The following is a 25784-nucleotide window of genomic DNA, read 5'->3' on the forward strand; positions in this document are numbered from 1 at the left end:
TACCATAATATATTAAATGTAATAAAAATAAGGAGATAATACTAAAAAATAAAAAATGATTCCCTGATTTTACTAATGAATGTTTTTTTCCTATTTTATATACGTCTTCTAAATAATTTATAAATTCTTTTTTTTCATAGGACTCACCATTTAATAAACGTACGTTACTAATATTATGAATTTTTTCTGAAGCAAAATCAATACATGAACTAAGTTTTTCTTGTTTTAAAACACTTATCTTTTTTACAAATTTAGCATATGTTGTACCTATTAATAAACAACCAGACACAGGTAATAGAAAAGATTGGAATAAATTCCTTGGAGATATATGTAAGGCACATATCCCACCTATCAAAGCTGATATAAAATTCCTTATACCAAATGATAAATGTATTAAAAATTTAGACGATATTTCTATATCATTAGATAATCTATTTATTAATTCTCCTGTTTTTTGTTTATTAAAAAAATGTACATCTTGATTTAATACTTTTTCAAAAAAATGGGTTCTTAATCTTCTTGTTATTTTTTCAATAGATGTTTCTATAAAATATATTCTAAAGAAACTGAATGTAGATATACCTATAATTAATAAGACAGTTTTATAAATTTCATTTGTTAAATATTTTAAAGATTCTTCTTTCCCACCATACATATTAATAATTTTACTTATGCACATTGGGAATATCATTTGTCCTAAGGAAGATGCAATTAGGCAAAACATAGCAAACCCTAAATATTTTCTTTCTTTTTTTAAAATATTAAATAAATCTTTTAACGATGACACATTGTTACTCTTATGATTATGATTCTTATTATTATTATTATCATTATTATTACTTTTATTATTATTATTATTATTATTATTATTATTTTCACCTATCCTTTTCATAAACAATTCGTTGAATTTATCTTTTATATTATCAATGATCGAATTTTTCTTTGGATCAAATAAATGGGACCTAAAGCATTTTTTATGTGTATAATTATTCATCATATTATTAAATATATTTTTTCCTTTCTTTCTCATAATTCCATATTTTATATTACTATTATTATTAGGATCCTTAATATTAATATTTTTATATATACCCATACTTTTATAATAACATGTCATTCCTCCACTTTTATTGTTTAAAAAAAAAAAATCTCTTCCTCCTGACGGAGAATATTTCTTATAAGTGTGTATATTATTTATTCCAACATTATTATAATATAATGCGTTCCCATAATTTTTACAATTCCTTACATTTCTTACATTCTGCCCAAACAAAAAATAACCATTATTGTTATTATTAATTAGATAATAGTAGTTTATCAGATGCCGTTTTATTATCATTACGTATGTATTATGTTGTATATGAAATTAAAAAAAGAAAAAAAAAAAAAAAAAAAATTATATATCTGCCATGATAAATAAATAAATATATACATATATATATATTTTATGTGTACCTCTTTTTATGCATATCAATTTTTTATTCTGGGAGAAAAAAATTAATTACTTCTATTTTTTAATTTTACCCCCCAAAAGAAAAATATATATACATATATAAATTATAATAAATATTATACAATATTTACTAAGGGCGAAATATAATATATCATATTATATAATTTATTTTAGCGGATGGCAGGAAAACATTTTTTTCCTATAATTAAAATTCTCAGGAACAATAATATAATTATACCAAAAAAAAAGAAAAGAAAAAAAATAAAGCACATATATATGATGATATATATATAATATATATATATATATATTTTTCATTTACATATATTATTTATATTTGGGAATTAAAAAAAAAAAAAAAAAAAAAAAAACACAATTTAGAAGACAATCCATAAGTTTATTTTTCTTAATTTTTTTTTTATCCTTTTAATTGATGAACTAATATTCTAATAAAGTATTATTGTATGGATATATATTATATATGACAAAAAAATATATTAATATATATGTTGTACAAGTTTTTTTTTTTTTTTTTTTTTTTTTTTTTGAAACTATAACATTATTGATAATATAAAAATAATATGAGAAGAAATGATATTCCTAATTTTGTCATGATAAACTTGGGTGAGCACATAAATTATACATTTATAAAAGTAATAAGAAGATTTATAAATACATGAATTTGTTTGTATGTAAAAATTTTATTCTCATAAAAACAATATATGTATATATACATATATATATATAATTTATTTTGCTTTTTTTTTTTTTTTTCTTTTTTTTTTTGTGTGACTAATTTGATATTTTTAAGAGAAGAAAAAAATAAAATAAAAGGGAATAGCCACTCTTATGAATCACATAAATATTTTTTACATAAAATAAAAAATATTCAAAAAATGTTTGAATAAAGTTGAGTAAATTGGATTGATGGGGAATAAAACATGTGATAATGATTAGTACATAAACAAAAATATATTATATATATATATATATATATGTATATATATAAATATATATGTTTATATATTTATATTAAGGTGGCAAAAATAAACACATATATATATATTATATGTATATAGATATTTTCCCTTTTGAGGAAAGAACCTTGATTACAAAAAAAAAAAATATATAAAATAAAAGAATGACTTTAAAAAATGGATACAGAAAAATTATAAAAATTCTTTTTATATTCATACACATTTTTCATATTACTATTGAATCTTTTGTAACTAATTACTTATGTACCATAAATGAAGCGACACATTATAATAATGTATTTTATAAAAACAAGAATAGGACAATTTTAAAAGATAAAAAGTACCTTTTGGAAAAAAAGAAAAAAAATCTTTTTAACGTCCAACCATCCACTGTTATCACGCCTGATAACGAAACAAGCAATGAGATAATCAAAAAAGTAAAATTAAAAAAAAAGGATAAGAAAATATTTAAAAAATATAAAGATTTCCTTGATATATTACCAAAAAAAACTAATGAGTATACCTTAATGGAAGCAATAGAAAAAATTAAAACATTAGCCATACATAAATTTGTTGAAAGCATAGATATTTATTTATCCTTTAATCCGAAAAAATCGAAAATGACTAAAAATGATAATATAAAAACGTTTATTACTTTTCCTCACAATTTAAAAAAAAAGAGAGAAAAAAAAGTATATGTGGTAACTAATGCGAAGTTGCAAAAAATAGCTAGCCAGTCAGGTAAAAAAAAAAAAACAAAAATATATATATATATATATATATATATATATATTGCCATGTGAATGATTGTATTAAATGAATTGTGGACAATAAAGAGGAAAAAAACATTTTGATAATAATTCTTTTAACAATAATATGTATATATATATATATATATATATATATATATATATATATTTTTTTATATTTATATTTTTATATATTATTTATTCAGGAGCGGATGTTGTTGGTGAAGATGATTTGATAAATAAAATAAAAGAAAGAGAAATTAGACTACAGAAAAGGAATAATAATTTTTTAATTTGCACAAATGACTGTATACACAAATTGACAAGAGTAGGAAAAGAGATAGGAAGAAAAGGATTAATGCCTAATGAAAAATGTGGAACATTAGTTAGTGAATTTTTATTACCTAAACATGTAAAATTATTTAAATCTGAAAATACATATATATTTAAATTAAATAAATTAAATACATTAAATATAAATATTGGAGATGTTTATATGTCAAATGATGAAATAAGAGAAAATATTAACCATTTATTTGAACATTTGGAAAATCTTGAATTTTTTCATTTTAATTTTAAGCACGTCAAAACTATTTATTTAAGTAGTACTATGGGTTTCCCTTTTAAAATAAAGAAAAATTCTTTATAAAAAATAGAGCAGCTCTCATATTTTTATGTGCAATATGTAGATAAGCCTAATGCTTTATTCATTATTTTGTTAATATATATATATATATATATATATATATATATATATATATTTATTTATTTATTTATATTTATTTATATTTATTAATTTTTTTTTGTACATTTATTATGTGATCACATAAAATATACCTCCTTTCCTTTTTTTTTTTTTTTTTATTCTAAACAGTAAAAATATGATTATTTTATATTTGTACACATATCATATAAAAAAATAATAATAATTTATATTTTGCGTTTACTTTTAGCAAGTAAGAGAATGAGGAACCTGTATATTGTATTTATACGGTATCCATCTTTCTTTCTTAATGTTAACAAAATGTTTTTGTTGTTTTATGTATATTCATCCTTTTTCAAATATTTTATAAAATAAAAAGGGTAAACTATAAATATAATATATATATATATATATATATATATATATATATCCCGTGGTAATAGTTTTTATAATATATATCTGCATGTTGCTTTGGGGCTTTATGTTCTCTTTTTTCAGGATGACATGGTATACATATTAAAATATATGTACATAAAATATGAAAAAATATGCAAATATTATAAAGAACTATACACATATACATAATATTGTTTTGTGCTTAGTTTTTCCTCTTTTTTATATCAAAATTGCATATTTCCTACAGAAAGAATAAATTTATATTCATTTGTACGTAATTTAAATTATACAAAGTGTTTATACACATTTTTAAAAATTTAAATAAAAATCATATTTTATTATTTCATCTATTTAAATATATGCTAATTTATTTGATTGCTTGTTTATTTGTTTAATTTGTTTTATTTTTTATTTTTTGGCTATTATTATTACAAATAAAATAAAGAAAAAAAAAAAAAAAAAAAAAAAAAAAATATAATATAATAAAAAAGAATAGTTTATTTAAAAATATTTTTCGTGTATCTAGATCTTCCACGTATTTATCTGAGGTAAAACCGCAATGGGTTTCCTGGTTATAACTTTGTATACATTATATATTTTTTTTTTTTAAAATATGGACACACATATATATATATGTATATCCATAGGATATGATGTCATAATGTTTTTAATAAATATTACAAAAAAAAAATAAAAAAAATAAGGGTAATAAATCAAAATGAAATTAAAATATATACATATATATATATATTTTTATGATGTGCCTACACATGCCCTATTTTTAAACAATATGTAGGCCCTTAAATTTTTTTTTGTCTATGTGTTCCTTACAAAGAAAACACAGATAAAGTAAAAAAAAAAAAAAAAAAATGTTAAAGATATATATGGAATTCACAAAAAAATAATATATACAAATGTATATACTTATACATATTGTAAATAAATAATTAATAATATACTTAAACATAATATATATATATATATATATATTTTTATATTTTTATTTTTTTAGTTTTTTCTTATGATCATGAAAAGAGAGAAAAGTGAAATATTTTGAAATATAAAAAGTAAATAAATATAAGCAACGTTACAACAGCTAGAAACCATGAAAACCTTTGTTGCTTTACATGATCATAAGTTTTTTTTAATTCTTTTGCGCTTTTAAATGTATTTACGTTAGTATCATATAAATTATTATTTAACATTTCAATATTTTCTTTTTGTGTAAAGACAAGATTAGCTAGATCTTTAAAAACTTCTTGTGCTTGAGCAACTTGTCCTTGTATTTTTTTAATGCCTTCATATTTATCGTTAATTATTTCATTTTCTATTAATAAATCATTTTCACTACATTGATCAAATTCATAATCATATAAAGTAGATGATTCAATAAAATCATCATTATTTACATATGTTTTATCTAAATCTAAAACAAAATTATTATTTATCATTGTATCATCACTTGAAATAAATTTATGATTTCCTTTTTTTTTATTATTTAATAATCCATTAATATTATTATTATTATTATTATTATAATTCATTTCACCATTTTCTATATTTGGCAATTCATTAGCTGCTTTTTTTACATTTATTGATATATTTTCTAATTTATTTACTTCATTTTTAAAATGAATATTTAATTTTTCAAAAATATATTTCTTCTTTTGTTTTTCAAAAGGATTTTCAGCAAAACGAATTTCCCACTCTCTAAATAAATGTTCGGTCTCTACTACTTTTACATATATTTGTTGTATTTCTTCGTGTAATGCTTCAATAATCCTCTTAGATATTAAGTTATTTTTTAAATTTTCTAAATTCTCTTCTGCATAAATCATATTTTTCTTTATAAGCAAAATGTTGTCCTTTATCTTTTTTTCATTTCCTTCTGATTTTTCCTCCTCTACAATAAAGGACGTACTATTCACCTTGTTATTTTCATAATTCTTATATGACATTTTTTTTAAATATTACAAATAAATAAATAAATAAATAAATAAACAAATAAATAAAATAATAAAATAAACAAATAATTATTACATATACATATTATATATTATTCACTAAAGTATATTTTAATATATATATGTGGAAATAATACGACGAAGGATATTTTAAGATATTAATCTTCAATAAGATATCACATGAATATGTACACGTACATATATACATATATATATATAAATATATATATATATATATATATATATAAATATATGGTGGAAAATATTTAATAAAAAAAGTAAAATAAAAGGAGTATATATGTGTAAACAAATTAATTTTATACACATTCACACGTTGATATATTATAAATATAAAATATATATATATATATAAATTTTTTTTTTTTTTTTTTTTTTTGTTGCATTAGAAATTTATCACTTTTTATATCTCATATTTTATTACTTAAAAATTATTTACCTGTTTTTTCCATACAAAAAAAAAAAAATAAATAAATAAATAAATAAATTTCCATGCAATATAATATACATACATATATATTATATATATATATATATATATATATATATATATATATATATATTTTAAATGTTATACGATATATAAAATATGAAGGAAAAAAAATGGAAAACATTAATACTTATGTAAACATATACATTGTTGTAAATTATTTGTTAAGCTGTTATATATAAATTTGTACACATAAATATTTTTACAAAATAATCGTATTTCTACATTTCCTTTAATTTTGTAATTTTTATTTTATAAAAACAGGAAAAATATAATATATGTATAATAAATAAAATAAAAATAAAAATATTGTTAAAAAAAATGAATTCCGAATTTTTAAATGCTTTAAAAAATGGTCAAAAATATTATATTTATGAATATATTTACAAAATTGGGAAAAAAATAAAATATAAAAAGGAAAAAAGAAAAAATTAAAGGAAAAAAGAAAAAATAAAAGGAAAAAGAAAAAATAAAAGGAAAAAAGAAAAAATAAAAGGAAAAAAGAAAAAATAAAAGGAAAAAAGAAAAAATAAAAGGAAAAAATAATAGAGATTATAAACATATATAAAAATATAATATATATATATAATATATATATATATATGTATGATATTTATATTGTTATTTTTAATATCATACAATATATATTAAATAATATAATATATAAATATTATATATATATATAATAATTTTATGTTAAAAATTTACGACATTTTTTTTTTTTTTTTTTTTTTTACAAATCATATTTAATTTATAAATTATATTTATATTATCAGGGCAACATAATTCAAAATATTATTTTTTTTTTTTTTCTCCTTTATAATAAAATAATAAATAAAAATATAAATGTTGTAAAATAAGAAAAAGGATATATTCATATATATATATATATATATATATATATATTTTTTTTTTTTTTTTCTTTTTTTTTTTTCTTTCTTTTACCTAAAAACGTATGTATAAATATTTTAAAGATTCTTATTTTATATATAATGTGTAAAATATTATTTATGCAGAAATAATATATATGTCCTTATAATATTAATTTAAATCTACACATATATATATATATATATATATATATATATATATATTTATATAATATAATAATATATAAATAACCTTTTTATATCTCCACAAAATTGAATATATAATATTATTTAGGGGAACATATTTTATATTTATAGAAAATAAAATAACCAAATGAATATATATCCATATTTGCCTAACCTTACTAGGCGAAATAAAATCTTATATTAAAAATGATGTCAATAAAAATGTTTTATGTTATAAAAAAATAAGATCAAAATAAACATAATTTCAAAAATATAGAATATATGGAGAATAAAAGAAAAATTATAACAAATATAATAAAATAATAATTATTTTATAAAACATATTTTTTCATTGAAGAATTCATCACCAAGGACATTGTATCTTTTAGTTAGAATGTCTAATTTTCAAAACAAAAAAAATAAAATAAATAAAGAAGTAAAGAAGTAAAGAAAGAAATAAAGAAAGGATATGAAAAGTGTAATGGAATATAAGAAAAATAACACACACATAAACATATATACAAATATATATGTAAAAAGTTTATTTCTGAAAAAATAACAAAAAAAAATTGTGTACTTGAGAAATTTTTTTTTGTAAACACTTTGAAATTTTGCAATAATAATTTGTAAATAAAAATATATGTGGAACAATTACAAAAAAAATGTATGAATAAATAAATAATAAAATTTATAAAAAATGATGTTAATTTTTTATTTATTTAAAAAAAAAAAAAAAAAAAAAAAAAAAAAAAAATAATAAATAAATAAATTAATAAATAAATTAATTAATTAAACATAACTAATATGTGTATAATTTGAATATAGTTTTATTTAATTTTATACTATTTTGTTTCTTTATATTTTTCTTTTTTTAATTTAAGCTACTTAAATTAACCGATTTCGACATAATGAAAAAGTCTTTATTTTTTTGATGGTTCATCAAATCATGTGATGTTATTGGGTACGAGTATTTGTTAAAGTTATTATTATGATTATTATGATTATTATTCCATATATTTTGATCATTATTAATATCTTTTTTATATTTGTAAAGATCACTATTAATCGTATCAATATTATGATCATTCATAAATCCATCGTTGTTCCTATTGTTATGATTACAATCATATTTATAATTATAATTATAATCATAATTATGATTATTATCCTTATCATCATTATCATTATGATAATTATTATCATGAATGTAGATGTCATTAGCAAAATCGGGGAGGACACCATTAAATGTAGTTGCTGTGATATGTTCATTTAATAAGGTACTCTTTCTATACATATGATTATTATTATTATTATTATTATTGTTGTTGTTTCCATTAGATGTTATAGATATATTAGAATATAAATTATTTTTTTTGTTTGAATAATTTTGTTTTTCATTATTTTGTAATTCATTCGAAATAAAATTTTTTATTTTTTTTAAAATGTCAGATTTTTCATCAGTAATTTCTAAAAGTTTATCTATGTTCATAGTTTTATTTCCCATTTCTGAATATTGTCTTAAATTTAATTTTGCGTTTTTTTCCTTGGTCATTTTTGTTTTATTCATTTCTTTAGAAGTTTTATTAAAATTGTTGTTATGATTATAATGAGGTGATAATATCATATCATTATTATTAACAAAAAAAGGAGCAGCTATATTACCATTTGTAATATACCTTTTATCATTCCATATATATGTTTCGTCGTTTTTATTATATGATCTTTGTGTTACTATATTTTTTAAACGGTTTATGTGCTCATTTGTATCTTCCTCGTTTAATAAATCTACATCCAAGTTCATAGTAGGATCAAACAATTTTTGAGAAGAATAATTTTCTATGTCATTTGTATAATTATTATAGTTCATATTATTAATATTATGAGGATATGCTTTATATTTTGTATAATCAAAATTTTGTTCACACGAATTATTTCCTATTTTTTTATATCCCTCTAAATGAACATTTTTATTATCATTGGTATTAAACGTATAAAAATTGGGATATATATTTTTGTAATTTTCAAAGGATTTTAAATTACACGATGTTATATTTCCACATTCTTTATTATTATTATCATCTCCATTTTTGTTATCTTCTCCATTTTTGTTATCATCGTCAATTTTGTTATCTTCTCCATTTTTGTTATCATCGTCAATTTTATTATCATCGTCAATTTTATTATCATCGACATTATTAATTTTGTTGGTATCATTTATATTTCTGTAGGAAGCTACATTTTGTGAAATTAAAATATCATCTATCGTTTTAATTATGCTATAAAAATTTTCATCCATTTTATTTGTATCATCAAATATATTTATGTTATTATTTGAATACATTTTCTTATCATTAGAATATAACAATTTTTCAAAATTATCTTCCGGGAACATATAATTTGTTACATCATGAACACAAATATTATTACAATAGTTGTTATTTTCTTTGATCACATTATTTTTATATGTCGAATTATTAGTATCTAGCTTGATATGTCGTATTTCTTTATCATGTTCTAATAAAATATTATTTTTGTGTTCCTTTTTGATAGATTCTTTGAGCATATTATTTTCGTTTAATAAATATTTTATAACTTTTGTATATTTCTCATTATTTTCTATAAAGGTAGATAAAGCAATATTACCAAGATTATTAATAGCATCATTAATACAAACATTTTCTATATTTTCTACATGTTCAATTGAATTATCAAAACTATTATTCAATAAGAATTCATTATGAATATGTTTTGTTCTAGTAGATCCTGTGTCCTCTGAAACTTTTACTTTATTATCTATATAATCCATCTTCTCCATATTTCCTTTTCCATTCCATATTATATTATCAATCTTTTCTTGATCATCATAATAAAAATTATTATCATAATAATTGTTCTCATAAATATCCTTTCGAATAATTTTCTTATTATTTATTATTTCATTGTTATATTCTCTCTCATTTTTTTTTAAATATTCATCTTCATTAATTTTTCCAATCTTGTTATCATGTTCATTATTATTATCATCATCATCAATACAATTTTCCTGATTTACGTTTTTCTTCCTTAAAACCAAAATTTCTCTACTTTTATCAAAAGAAGATACATTCGCTGTTTCTAAAGAACAATTTATAGAATTATCACATGTGTTAAATGAATATGTGGATGCTGTACCTTCTTGTTTTATATCGTAGTTATTATCTTTACATTTGTTCTTATATATATTGTTCTTGTTATATTTAATATCGTCTAACAATTCTATGTGATCATCAAATTTTATGTGGTCATCAAATTTTATGTGGTCATCAAATTTTATGTGGTCATTAAATTTTATCTGGTCATCAAATTTTATATGATCATCAAATTTTATGTGATCATCAAATTTTATGCGGTCATTAAATTTTATGTGGTCATTAAATATTGCATCGTCATTTAATTTTACATCATTCATTTTTATATCGTTCATTTTTATATCGTTCATTTTTATATCATTCATTTTTATATCTTCATTACCGTGGGCAAATCTACATTTATTACCATTGAAACACTTTCCTTTTCCCCAAAAGCTGCATATGGTTGATTTGTAGGTAGCCAAATGAACACTAGGTTTTAACGTATCAATATCATGAGCAAACGTACAATTTATATCTCGACAAGGTATCTTTTTTTTTACAAAATCACAAAGTTTGGTATTCCTCAAATCTGGCATTGGCTTTAATTCTTCTATACTGTGTGCATAATGACAACTCGATTCATTTAGACAATAATTTTTATTCTTCTGAAAAGGACACATTTTAGTTTTGAAAAATTGCTTTTTTATAAGAAACAACGTTTCTGATTGTCCCTGAGAGGAATTCTTATTATTTTTCTTCATCATTTGTAAAAAAATAAATTAATATAAATAAATAAATATATATATATATATATATATATATATATATATTTATATTTTAATTTTTTTTTTTTTAAATATAAATATATGATCAATTGTGTTACTTGAGCAAATATCTTGATATGAAGAAATTGGCTCTATGGACAGTTAAGATATATGAACAATATTGTTTATCAGATTTATATGGATCTATTAATATATATATTTTTTTTTTTTTTTTTTTTTTTTTTTTTTTTTTTTTTTTATGTGTAGAGAAAATATAAATATGAAATAAATAAATATCTTGTATTAAACTAATCAAAATGTATAAACATTCACATAATAGAGAATAATAATATATATATATATTATATGTATATTTGTTTGTCTTATTTATAAAATTAGTTAATATATATATAAATTTATGTTTTATTTTTATTGAATTTTTTTTTTTTTTTCATTTGGTTTCTTATAGGAACATGATAAGATGATATAAAATTCTATAATAATCAAGTATATAATATTTCAAGAAAATAATTTAACAAATATATACAAACAAAAAAAAGAAAAAAACAGAGAGACATAGAAAGAAAAAAAAGAGAAAAATAGAACTTACAAAAACAAATTAATGAAAAAATTAAAACAAAATAATTATAAACAATATGTAATATTTAATAAAATTATTTTTTTACCTATAACATAAACTTAAAATCATAAGTATGCATTTCAAAATGGAAAGACAGTAAAGAAAAAAAAAAAAAAAAAAAAAAAAAAAAAGTAATCTTTTCATAGAACAAAAATATAAAATAATTACAAGAAACAATCATATTTTTAAGTATTGTATATATGTATTATATGTAAAATATATGAATAATAAAAAAAAAAAAAAAATACATACATACATAAATATATATATATAGCTTACATAAATTACAACAATTAGTGAATCTTTCAAAATATAGACATATGTTCTATATTATTTATAATTTCATAAAAGACTACATAATGATTATAAAAAAACAAAAAAAAATTCTTAAATATAATAGATTTATTTATATATATATATATTATTAAGGATTTGCGAATATTAATTAAAATGACATATATAATAAACTTATTTTTAATTTATTTTGTTTCTTTTTTTTTATTTATTATACATATATAAATAATAATATTATATTATGTAAAAAAATTATATGCACAATATTACTTTACATATATATTTAATGAAATGAAACATATATATATATATATATATATATATATACATATGTATATTTTTTTTTTTTTTTTTTTTTTTTTTTATTAACATACATAAAAATATACGCATATAATAATCACATACATATATATATATATATATAATTAGCAATTTAAAAAAAAAAATGAAAAAAAAAATTCCACGTGTGTGCTTATATAGAAATGATGTTGTTATATTTATACACAAAATGGGTATATAAAAAAAAACAGAAAACAAATAATTAACAGAATAAAATAGAATATTATCAAAATGAACGAATAAAAAAAAATGAAGACATACATATATATATATATATATATATATATATATATATGAAAATAAAATTTTGGCTGTTATACTTATTTTATTTGAATAGATGCAAAATTTAAGCATTATATATTTTATAAATTTCTAAAAATTTACACTTCAAAAAATTGTGTAGACCATGCTAAATTAATACTTTATTAATGAAAAATGAGTAATATTGTTTTTCCTTTTTTTATTTTTTCTTTCATATGTTTATACATATATATTATCTTACATACTACATTATATATATATATATAATATATTTTTTTTTTTGTTTCCCTGTTTTTGGATTTAATTTTTTAGCAGTATATATTTTCATTGTTAATTTCAGATTATATATGAAAAGAAAAAATGAATGATTTCTTTATTCCTTTAAAAAAAGGTATAATAATTTCTATTAGAACAATATTTGGTTATGGACATATTTAAATTGTTGATAAATTATATATATATATATATATATATATATATATATAGTACGCACACATAGTTGTACATTAATAAAAATAAATAAATATAAAGAATATGGATGAAAAATAATATATGAATGTTCCTTATCTTATCAATTGTAGTGTATGTCGTTTTGTTCCTTTCTTTTTTTATTTTTTTTTTTATTTTTATAATATTATGTGTGCGTTTTTACATTTTAGTAAACATATCTTTTAATAGGTTAATTCTATGATATAAGGAACAAGATAAGAAAAGAAGTAATAAAAGGAATAATATAAATAAATAAATATATATATATATATATAAGCCCACCTTTTATATTCAGGAACTATATATTATCATGCATTAAATGATTTACAAGTTTTTGAAATTGGAAAGTTCCTATATAATTATGATATAATATAATATATATATATATATATATATATATGTTTTCATAATTATAACATTTCTTTCCATATTTATTTTCTATTTATGTATGTATGAACTGAAATAAAAAAAGGTATAAAAAAGTGGAGTGTCTAACAATAGAACGTTTTTATATTTTGTCATTATTAATTCCATTGCTATAATTATATATATATAATATATATATATATATATACACCCTTCTGTTAATTTTTTTTTTTTTTTTTAATTTTGTAGCTAAATATTAATTAAATTAAATCTTATCAAAATGTAATATATATAATAATATATTTTTTCTTTATGTGCTTCCATTTTTTAATTTATGTATCTTGGCATATATATAAAAAAAAAAAAAAAAAACTTTTTTTATAATAAGTAAAAATAATATTAAGGAATATATACATTTTATTTGTTTTTATAAAGGAAGATATAATTCAAACTTTATCTTAAAGAAAAAGAAAATAATCAGAAAAATCATAAATAAAGAATTAAATGTTTTTGGTATATATAAAAATATATATAACAATTAAGACCTCAATTTTATTTTTGTTGTTTTTTCTTTTTTTTTTTCATACATTAAATTTAATTTAAGTAAGAAAATTGTAGGTATACACAAAATTAAAGAATTAAAAAATTAAAGAATTAAAATTACTCGTGAAAAAAAAAAAATATATATATATATATATAGCAAACATATAATATATATATATATATATATATATATCTTATAATATATAACAGTTCTTAATATATTTTTATATATATCGCAATTTCTTTATTTTTAAGCATTTCAATAAAATATATATATATATATATATAGTCAAAAAAAATAATAATAAATTAAAAGAATATATGTTCATATAATTAAATATATATAATATATATTTAGTCAAAATATAAGGAAAATATTTTCTTTTTTTTTTTTTTTTTTTTTTTTTATTAATAACTTATAATCCTACTTAACATTTCAAAGCATATTAATAAATTATTTAAATATATTTATATAAAAAAATATATATTTTTTTGTTGTCATAATGGGAAAGCTTATAGATGAAAAGTGCGAAATTAAAAGAATAGATGATGTTGAATATATTAAACAAAATATTAAAGAATCAGTTAATCATAATATAGAGTGTATGGAATCTTCTGATAATAATAATAATAATAATAATAACAATACAACGTATAATGTAAATAATGTTAAGATCATAAATAAAGCTGATGATGAAAATAATGAAAAGGACAAAATGAAAATATTAAATAATAATGAGAATAATATGAATCCTACCATAATTACAAAATTGAAAAATATAAATCATGAAGATAATGTTATATCATATAATTATACATTAGTTTCATATAAAAATTATAATATTTTTTTCATATCTCATAATGGAAAATTTGCTTCGTGGGTTTATTCATATAATGTTATCTTGCCTATGTCTGTAGATCAAGAAACAGAAATTATTTTTGGTGAAAGAAATTATCCTTACTTAGAAATTTTTTGTTCAAAGTTTATGAAAGATCATGCAGCATTTTTAAAATATAAACCAATCATTTTTGCAATATCTATTTATAATATGTCTTTTAATGATACCAAAATTTTGACACAAATGTTTGATCATTTAAGTAACATTGTAATGGAAACACCCTCAATATCATAGAAAATAATATATATATATATATATATATATATATAAATATATATGTAAAGTGCTTAATTTTTTAAATCATATATTTTACATATATTTATATATATTTATTTGTTTATTCATTTTTCTTTTTTATGTGATCTTATGCTGCTATTTATTTTTACTTATATATTTGTATGTTACTCCTTTTTTATTTTTTAAATTACTTATTAAACAAAAAAATAGAATGGTTAAAAAAAAAAAAAAAAAATTAAAGACATCTGATATATGTACCCTTTAAACAATTACATTTATATATGTGTATTTTAATAAAATATATTATCTTTTTAGTCTTTCATTTTTTAACTCATAAATCAAATAATACAAAATAGGCTTATAATGTAAACATATATAATAAATACACAATTTTTTTTTTTTTTTTTTTTTTTTTTTTCTACACGTTCAGGTAACTTTTTAGAAAAAAAAAAAAAAAAGCTATTTATAAAATGCGTACAGCCATAATTCCCTTTTAAGGAATTTTTTAATTTCGAATAATTTATTTAAAGATATCAAACGGATAAATGCATATAGTTCATTATAATATATATATATATATATTTATATTTATTTATTTATATGTATATGTTAAAACATTATTTTTAGAAAATAAAAATATAAATTTGCAATTTGGATTATGCAGAAAAGGAAAAAAACCAAAAATGATAAAATTTACACTGTGTAAATATAATTAAAATATACTCATAAAAATGACATTAAAAAAAAATACATAAAAATGAATCATACAAAAAAATAAATAAAATAATATATATATACACATATTATATATATATATATATATATATATATATTTTTTTTTTTTTTGTGAGGTCTCATTTAAAATGAGCTCTTCGTAATGTAACGGATCGGACTGATAAAATGTCTCTGATTTTGGCTAGATCTTTACTATCGATCCATCCATTTTCTCGTGAACAAACTTTTTGCGTTTTCAGATTTAACAAAAAGTTCATTACATTATTGTCATATATATCTATAAACTGATACATTGTTGACAGTTTTAATGGTGTGACAGAAAAATGTGCTTCCGAACGAAAATGTTCCATAAGAGATATGGTATTGGATTTTTTCAAAAATTGAAGGATTTCATTAATTTCTTCATCCTTATGAAAAAAAATATTTTCTTCTTTATCATATATCTCGTTTTGATAAATATTATAATTATGGCTTTCTTTATTTATTAAATAACTGTTGAAGTCATTTGAAGAATTAGGTGTCTCTCCATACATAATATTATTTCCGTCATTTATTATATTTTGTACATTATAATGTGAGTTTATTATATTATTCCTTTTATCATAATTTATTTCATATTCTCTCTTTTTAAAATTATCATTCATTAAATTGTCTGGATTATTTTTATTATGATGTTGTACCATAATATTGGATACTTTATTTTTTTTCCGCTTTTTTAACAAATTGGTTATGGTAGTATCTATATATAACTTTTTCTTAGAAATACATTTATTTATCTCCTCTATATCTTTTGATTTTATTTCTCTACTAAGATTATATCTGAAATCGATGGTTTGATATATATAACTTGTTGGATCTTTACGAGGGTCATATCCATATTTACAGTAGGTTCTTCTCCATGGACCGTCAGCAAAATAAAAACAGATTTTTGAAAAACAGCTTTTTAAACAATAGGTACTTATATTTTCAACATGTTCTAATAAAACATCTTTACACCATATTGGCCTAATTTCAAAAAGTAATTTAACCCTGTTATATAATTCATCTGAGACATATTTTTTTAAAGCTGATTCAAAAGGATTGATCGGTAAATGTTCATCATCATATTTAGCTATAGGATTACAATGTACAGGTTTTTTGGTAACAATAATTTTATTACTATAATTATTAATATCTTCATTTTTACTTTTTTTATTTAACATTAAATTATTTTCTTCATTATATAATTCATCAATGGTAATTGGATCCATTTGGTTATGGTCCTCGTTTGAATTATTCACATTTGGAATAATATGATTATAATCATAATTATGATTATATTTATTTATATTACCAACATGGTCATTCTTATTATTCATATCATTTGTTGTATTTATCGAAACATTTGACATAAGATCATTACTTGTTGTGTGTATCAGTCTTTTTAAAAAAAATTCCAGATCTCCTTGTTTAATTTCCTCCTTTGAATTAATAGGTGGAGAAAATTTACTTATAATATGCTTATACTCTCTTATATATTTATTTGTAATATGAGACTCATAACTTTTATAATCATAAGGATTTATACATTTGCTATGAATAGAACAATGTAATTCATAGGCTTCACTTTCATCTGAGGAATAACTTCTTTCTCTATCCATATTATTATTATTATTATTATTATCATATGATAAATCATCGTCTTTAAATATTTTTTTATCCAATAGTTGTTTATATAATAATTCCACTTCTTCGTTATGATAAGGAAAAGAAGAAAATTGTTCATATGGTGGAAATTCGGGAAGCCCTGTGTTAGCATTCAATTCTGTGGGTTTATTATTCATTATATTTTTCGAGCTGTTCATTGAAATATTACGATAAAATGGATCATTCCTCACGTCACATGGGTTACCACAAATATTATTATTATTGTTCACAGAATTTTGATCAAGATTGTTATATAAATTATTTTGATTTATGTTATGTTTTTCTATATCTATAATTTGGTTTGATTCTTGGTTTGAATTATAATAATTTGTCATATTTGTCATATTTGTCATATTTGTCATATTTACCATATTTACCATATTTGCCATATTTGCCATATTTATATTTTGTGTATTATTCGTACTATCATATATGTTATTATTATTGAAAAGAAAAAAGTTATCGTTATTTAATAAATTTATATCACAAATATTTTGCTGATAATTTTGATTTGGATCATTTTTTTCATTTTGTTTTTCTACATCTTCTATATTTTCATTTTTCTGGTTCTTTTTTTTTTTCTTTTTTTTTTTCTTTCCTTGTTCTGTATGTTTATTTTCTTGTTGAGAGTTTATGTTTTTTTTTTTTTGAGATGTCTTTCCTTTTTGTAAAAGATGAATATAGTTTGTATTATAATCATATCTATTATAGAATGATGGAATATAATAAAAATCGCTCATATTATTAAAATAATAAAAGTATTTAACAAAACCAAGGAATTCAAACTTATAATTATTTTTCCTTGTTCTTTTGATTTTAATTAATATATTATTAACTTTTGTACAGGTAGCTGATATGAAAGAAGAATACATATCATTATTATTAATTCGTAAAACAATAGTTTCATCATAATTATATTTATTCTTATGATGATTAAATACTTCTGTAATTTTATGTAAACCTCCTAAACTTTCCACAGCTGACAATCCACTCGAACCTTTTTTGATTCTTCCTGGGATTTCTACACAAATATATTCATCTTTTCGAACTGTTTCAAAATGTATTTCTTTATTTTTATCTTTATTCTTATAAACTCTAACAAAAGATTTATCCCCCTTTTCGCTACCTTCCGCAATCATATTTAAAAATTATTTTATATATATATATATATATATATATATATATTTAAATATCATAATTTTTTTTTTAAAATACAGTTGAATTCTTTTTTTCCTTTTTAAAAACTAACATTTTTTTTAATTCAAAAAATAAAGTAATATATTTTATAACTTACATATAATAATATTCCGTTTTAATTTTTCCCTTATTCCTTTTTATTTTGTAAAATTCTTCAAATATTTTTTTACATTAATTAGAAAAACTTGTATATTTCATACAACGTTTTAATTTAATAAAAAAATATAAAAACCTACTTAAAAAAAAAAATCATTAAATTTGTTGGAGATGATAAAAATATGAACATGAACCATGTTAACAAAAAATATATATATAGCAAGTCAAAATTTTTTAAATATAACAGTAAAAAAAGCCAAAGGAAAAAAAAATATAATATATTATATATATAAAGGAATTTCATAGAAAAATAAAATAAAATAAAATAAAGAAAAAAAAAAAAAAAAAAATATTAATTATATATATATATATATATATATATATATATATTAGGTAAAAACATTTTAGTATTACTTTCAAGTCAACCACAAAAAAAAAAAAAAAAAAAAAAATATATATATATATATATAAACAGTCTTATATGTATGAAAATATTTATAAATTTAATATCAATTTTTATGTACTTATATATATATATATATATATATATATATATATATATATTTTATTATTTTTTTTTTTTATTTGTTTTTATGTTCTTATTTGCTCACAATGACAAATCAAGTCCTTTTCAGATATATTAAAATATAACATCATGGTTAGAAAAATACCAAAAAAAAAAAAAAAATATATATATATATATACGTTTTAATAACATTGTTACCATTAGCATGTTGTTTATTTTATCGAAGTTAATCATATAAAAGATGTTGAAACTTAATAAGATCTATAAAATTAATCATAAGAATAATTATGCAGCCTTATTAAATGAAGAGAAGAATAAAATAAATGTTATTTTAAATGAATATACAGATATTATATATAATAATAACAGTAAAAGATGTAAAAACAAATATAAGGATATGAAAAATATTCATAATATTCTTTATAGTAGTGTTTTAAAAAATTACAAGAATGTATATTTTTATAAAAACATGTTAAAAATTGTTGAAAATAGGAAAAATGATCTTACACTTCATCAAATAAATATTATATTAAACTCATTAATCAAAGCACAAATTTATAAATATTCTATATTTAATTCTTTTGAAGAACCAATATTAAAACATTTAAATAATATACATATAATGATTAATGATAATATTTATAAAAACTATAATAAAATAATTGAACACATTAGGACAGAAAAAAAAATTGTATATATTCCTACTACCACTTTGCTTTTTCCTAATAAGGATATAAAACTATATTTTAATATATCTGACACTCATTATAATTCAAATAATGTACATTTAATTTCTGGACAATTCGATATACTCATTAATATTTTTAAGAGCTATATTCATTTCTCATGTCACAATTCTTTATTTAATACTTTGTTCTTTTTCATAACAAAAAATTATTTATTTATAAAAAATAAAAAAAACAACTTATTAAATGTGTGGCTTTTGTATATACAAAATATTCTATCTAAACATAGTATAGGAAATTTAGAACAACATTCCATAGTTAATATATCAAACGAAAAAAAGATAAATATTTTAAAAAAAAAAAACTTTTTCAAACATTCCAAATTGTACAGACATCAATATTATTTCAACATTAAAATGAAAACTATTTATAATTATATTATTGCTTATAAAAAAAAAAACATAAAAAACTATATTAACAAAGACAAACACAATAATAAGTCATATAATACTATATTTTGTAAAAATTATATATCTAGTGTTTTAAAATATATAACTATACTAATTTTGAAGAAAGACAAATATCTTTTACTTCAAAAAAAAAAAATTAATAAAAATAAAAATTTATATATATCAAATGGTTATATGTATAAATATAAATATTCAAATGTACATATATCTAGTAATTTTGCATTTAATTATTTAATCAAATTCCATTTTATCGATAATCACTTTTTATTAAAGAAAAAATATTTTCCTCAAATGTTATTAAATGATATAACGTTTCTTCAAAATATGTTAATTTTCTTGTACAACATGAAGTTTAAATCAAACATATTTCAGAGATATGTAAAACGAATTGCAAGTACATGATCTCAATGTGGATGAATAAACCATTGATTTATTTTAATATAATGAAGAAAAAAGATTAAAATTAAATTGTTAAATATAATAAAGAAAAATTCATAAGATACATAACATATATCATATGCATATCATACTTATATTTAATATATATATATATATATATTAACATTTTATGACTTTTTGATTGACTCTAATTAATATTATGTAACATCTTATTTTTTATGTCGTATTCAATCTTGTGAATGTATACATTTTTTCATTAAAAAAAAAAAAAATAATAATAATAAAATAAAATAATATATACACTTAAATTTGACTTTTTCTTTTTTCTTTTTTTTTTTTTTTTTGTTCTTATTTTTTATGATCCATATTATTTCTTATTTTTTTGTATAAACCATATGATTTATCTTTTAAAACACCAACCATCTTCATCTTAAAAAAAAAAAATAAAAATAAATAAATAATAAAGGAATTTAATTATTTTTAATTTTATTCATAATTAAGGGAATACACAGAAACTAGAAAAATATAATAAAATGACACACGCATATATATATATATATATATATATATATATATATATATATTAATCAAATATGAGATTTTAAAATATTATATATATTTAATTCAAAAACAAATAAAATAAAATACATATATGTATATATATTATTCAGTAAATACAATATTTTGAGACGTACATATATACATGTACATATTACATTATTGAGCATTGCTTTCACTTTGCATCCTGCTTAATCTATCTTGCTCTATTAATTTTAAACATTTTTCAGCTGTTTTTCTACGAGCCCTTTGATTTGATGGTAATTCCACTTCAGGCGCTTTTATTTCATTTAATGTATTCTCCACACTTATGTTATGTTTTACACTTGCTTCCATATTGCCAATATAATTATTATTTACCTGAACAACTTGAGAATTAGCTAGCGGAAAATTAACATGGCTAGTACTAGCGTCGTTCAGAAAATTCATGTTATTATTTATGAACAGGTCAGATGAATTACTATAAGGCGGTAATTTATCCGTAACAAAATTTGAATAGTCATTTACATTTAAATTAAAATCAAAATTGTTGTTATTAACATTAACATTTCCATTTAAATAATAATTATTTGTATTTCCCGAGGTGTTTGATATATTATTTTCAATATTTAATAAATCATTTTTTATTTGTTCATTATTGAAAACATTTAGTTGATCTATGGATTGAGAGCATTGTTGCATATTATTTTGTAAACCATTTTGTATATTATCTTTTGTAGTTCCATTGGGAGTTATGTAATTTTGTACATTTTGATGGAAAATAATTTCATTGTAACTATTTATATTATCTACTGAATTATTAAAATTGTTATTGTTATCGAACATATTTTGGTTTGGTGTATTTATTATTGTAGTACTTTGTCTATATTGCTCAATATTATTATTATTATTATTATTATCATTATTATTGTTATTATTGTTATCATTATTATTGTTATTATTATTGCTATTTATTTCGTTATGCATATTATTTGCGCCCATAACATTTAATGTGTTTTCCGGAATAACGTTAGAGTTTTCATATACATTATAATTATTATTAATATTGTTGAACGCAAAATTGTTATTGACAAGATTATTATTTTGTATATCGCCACTAACAAGGTTATTATTATTTTCCAATTCCCCTTTCATATTATCTACCATGTAACCGCTTTTTTTTTTTAATAAATCTAACAAATATGCATTTTGCTTATTCTTTACATTTAACAAATACATAATTTTTTGATATTGTGTTATTTGTTCCTTTAATTGAGAATTCATATTTTCATTTAATTTGATCTGATATGATAAATCTTTTTCTAGTTGGTTTTTTTTATTTTCTATTTTCATTACTCTTTTACTCATCCTTTTATATATATTGTCATCTGGATTCTCCTCTATGTTCATAATTAAACTAACATTTCCATCGTTATCATCTGATAATCCATCTTTTATTTGTGTAGAAGCGATATGTACATTCATATGAAGCAGAACAAAATTATTTGGGAAGAAATTATGATCAAATGGTATATCTGTAAATCCCCCCCATGAATAAATAATATCTTGTTTTGCAAAACATTTTAGACATGCCTTTGCTGTAAAATCATTAATATACTGAAATTTTTTAGATTCAAAAGAATATAAGGCTGAAGGCATTTTTTCTATATATTTATAATTATATTCTTCACCTCCTATAATAAATATATAATTATTAGCACATATCATAGAATGATATGCTCTATGTTCATTTAAAGTATTAACATATACAGGTAAGATAGACCAAGACCATATATATCCATTATATTGTAATAAAAATAATCTACTACAAAGATTTTGATTTTTCATTTTACCACCATATAAAATTAAATTATTTTTTTTTTTTTTTGTATCATACCAAATTGCAGTTGAATGAAAAGATCTTCCAAATGGATTTACATATTGATAATTTACTTCTTCCCATAGAAAATAGGAATAACAATATGTATGTCCATTTTTTGTTTCTTTTCCTTTTTTACATTTTTTAATATTTAGAATCCATAAATCATTTTTACAAAAAGAATTATCTTCATCACAAATTTCTTCATTTCCACCAAATAAAACAAGGTGTGGATATAAAAAATCTAAACTATGTCCATATCTCTTGCTAGGTTTTTTCCCTTTGATTTTAATTTCTACCCATTTTCTTTTAATTTTTTCTGATTCGCTTGTATATGAATAATCCGAACTGTAATTAGAGCAACTGGATGTGTCTGTTTTTAACATATCGTTAATAGGTTTACGAGAATTTATATATACACCGTTAGTATCATTTATCATATCTTTTTCGTTTTTAAAATAGAATGGAGGTCGAGATAATTTTGAAGAATCTGATGAATTTGAGGATGAAGTTAAAGAAGGCGTTGATGAAGAAACATGATTATTTGAGTCAACACATGATGAGGATGAACAGTTCCCTTGATTTTTATTTTTTTTTTCTATATTGTTACTTAAGCAAATATTATTCATAGAACTAATTTTATGTTCGTTTAACAAGTTTGAATTATTTAACTGATTAATATTATTTTCTGCAATTTTTGAAGATTGTTCATTATAAGGGTTACATTCTTGATCACAATGGTAATTACCTTCATTATTACTATCACATAGGTTTTTATTATTATTATTATTATTATTATTACTATCACTTTGATTAGTATTACTATTATTATTATTATCATCATTCGTCACCTTTTCATTATTACCATAAGAAGATACAACAGTTAAATTCAAGGCATGCAATTTATTGTCTGCTAATATATTATTTTTTTTTTTCCCCCCATGTACAAATAGAAATACTCCATTACGTCCTAAATTTACTACACATGAAGCTTGAAAAGCCCTAGGTGAAGGTACATTATACGTTTTGATTTTTTTCCAATTTATAAATTTTTCATTTTCTTCTTCACATATATATGTATCATTATATGTTTTAATTAAATAATTTTCTATACTTGTTGAATTATATATATTACTTTTTCTATCCTTATCATTTTCATTATTATCACATTTGGTCATATCTCCATGAACATTCATTAAAAATTCACTGGCATAATTTTTTGTGAAATCATAGTCTAGTAACCCACCACCATATAATACTATTTTATATTTCCCATTTATAAAATCATTATAACCATTCATATTATTGTTTTCATCATTTACATTATTGTCATTAAGTTCATTCTCTTCCTTTTCATGCATTGAACTCTGTTCACAAACATCCTTCGTCTGACTTATATCATAATAGAAGTGAAGAGAGTGTCCTATTCTTCCAGTGGGATTGTGAACACTGTTTCTTCTTTTTTCTTCCTCATCATGACGAATTAAAGTTAATGACATTATTTAAAAAAATTAATTAAAAAATGAATAAATGAATAAATAAATAAATAAATATATATATATATATATATATTATATATATAAATTTTTTTTTTTTTTTTTTCTTATATATATATATATATATATATATATATATTATAGTAATAATATTTTATATATGCTTTAAATATATACAATTATATATTTATACATATATTTTTTTTTTTATTTCATTAATTAAATAAAAAAAAAAAAAATTAAGTCATGTATAAATTATATTTTTTATTATTATATTAAATATTATTATATAGAATATAAAAAGATATTATTATTATTATTATTATTATT

General features: G+C 18.9%; 8 protein-coding genes across 8 annotated transcripts in view; 3 read left to right on the top strand and 5 right to left on the bottom strand.

Annotated features, from left to right (window-relative positions):
- Positions 1–1339, bottom strand: part of PF3D7_1209900 (ABC transporter B family member 7, putative) — a gene marked incomplete at both ends in the record, with an annotated part of 2568 nt that extends 1229 nt beyond the window's left edge. Inside the window, one exon of the mRNA XM_001350472.1 lies at positions 1–1339. This exon is cut by the window's left edge and continues 1229 nt beyond it. Coding sequence (XP_001350508.1) covers positions 1–1339 — 1339 coding nt within the window.
- Positions 1340–2594: 1255 nt separating this feature from the next.
- Positions 2595–3828, top strand: PF3D7_1210000 (50S ribosomal protein L1, apicoplast, putative; the record flags this gene model as incomplete). The annotated part of the gene is made up of 2 exons (XM_001350473.1): positions 2595–3171; positions 3386–3828. The coding sequence occupies 2 exons, from the start codon at positions 2595–2597 to the stop codon at positions 3826–3828; spliced, it is 1020 nt and encodes a 339-aa protein (XP_001350509.1).
- A 1475-nt stretch (positions 3829–5303) lies between these two features.
- Positions 5304–6236, bottom strand: PF3D7_1210100 (syntaxin, Qa-SNARE family; the record flags this gene model as incomplete). Its single annotated transcript, XM_001350474.1, has 1 exon — positions 5304–6236. The coding sequence occupies one exon, from the start codon at positions 6234–6236 to the stop codon at positions 5304–5306; it is 933 nt and encodes a 310-aa protein (XP_001350510.1).
- Positions 6237–8676: 2440 nt separating this feature from the next.
- On the bottom strand, positions 8677–11679 carry PF3D7_1210200 (zinc finger protein, putative; the record flags this gene model as incomplete). The annotated part of the gene is made up of 1 exon (XM_001350475.1): positions 8677–11679. The coding sequence occupies one exon, from the start codon at positions 11677–11679 to the stop codon at positions 8677–8679; it is 3003 nt and encodes a 1000-aa protein (XP_001350511.1).
- A 3435-nt stretch (positions 11680–15114) lies between these two features.
- PF3D7_1210300 (conserved Plasmodium protein, unknown function) lies at positions 15115–15744 on the top strand (the record flags this gene model as incomplete). The annotated part of the gene is made up of 1 exon (XM_001350476.1): positions 15115–15744. One exon carries the CDS (start codon positions 15115–15117, stop codon positions 15742–15744), a length of 630 nt encoding a protein of 209 aa, XP_001350512.1.
- Positions 15745–16601: 857 nt separating this feature from the next.
- PF3D7_1210400 (general transcription factor 3C polypeptide 5, putative) lies at positions 16602–19307 on the bottom strand (the record flags this gene model as incomplete). Its single annotated transcript, XM_001350477.1, has 1 exon — positions 16602–19307. One exon carries the CDS (start codon positions 19305–19307, stop codon positions 16602–16604), a length of 2706 nt encoding a protein of 901 aa, XP_001350513.1.
- A 921-nt stretch (positions 19308–20228) lies between these two features.
- PF3D7_1210500 (conserved Plasmodium protein, unknown function) lies at positions 20229–21545 on the top strand (the record flags this gene model as incomplete). Its single annotated transcript, XM_001350478.1, has 1 exon — positions 20229–21545. One exon carries the CDS (start codon positions 20229–20231, stop codon positions 21543–21545), a length of 1317 nt encoding a protein of 438 aa, XP_001350514.1.
- A 714-nt stretch (positions 21546–22259) lies between these two features.
- On the bottom strand, positions 22260–25457 carry PF3D7_1210600 (conserved Plasmodium protein, unknown function; the record flags this gene model as incomplete). The annotated part of the gene is made up of 1 exon (XM_001350479.1): positions 22260–25457. One exon carries the CDS (start codon positions 25455–25457, stop codon positions 22260–22262), a length of 3198 nt encoding a protein of 1065 aa, XP_001350515.1.
- Positions 25458–25784: the final 327 nt, after the last annotated feature.

This window comes from Plasmodium falciparum (genome assembly GCF_000002765.6).
Source record: "Plasmodium falciparum 3D7 genome assembly, chromosome: 12".
In the NCBI taxonomy this organism is placed as follows: domain Eukaryota; phylum Apicomplexa; class Aconoidasida; order Haemosporida; family Plasmodiidae; genus Plasmodium; species Plasmodium falciparum.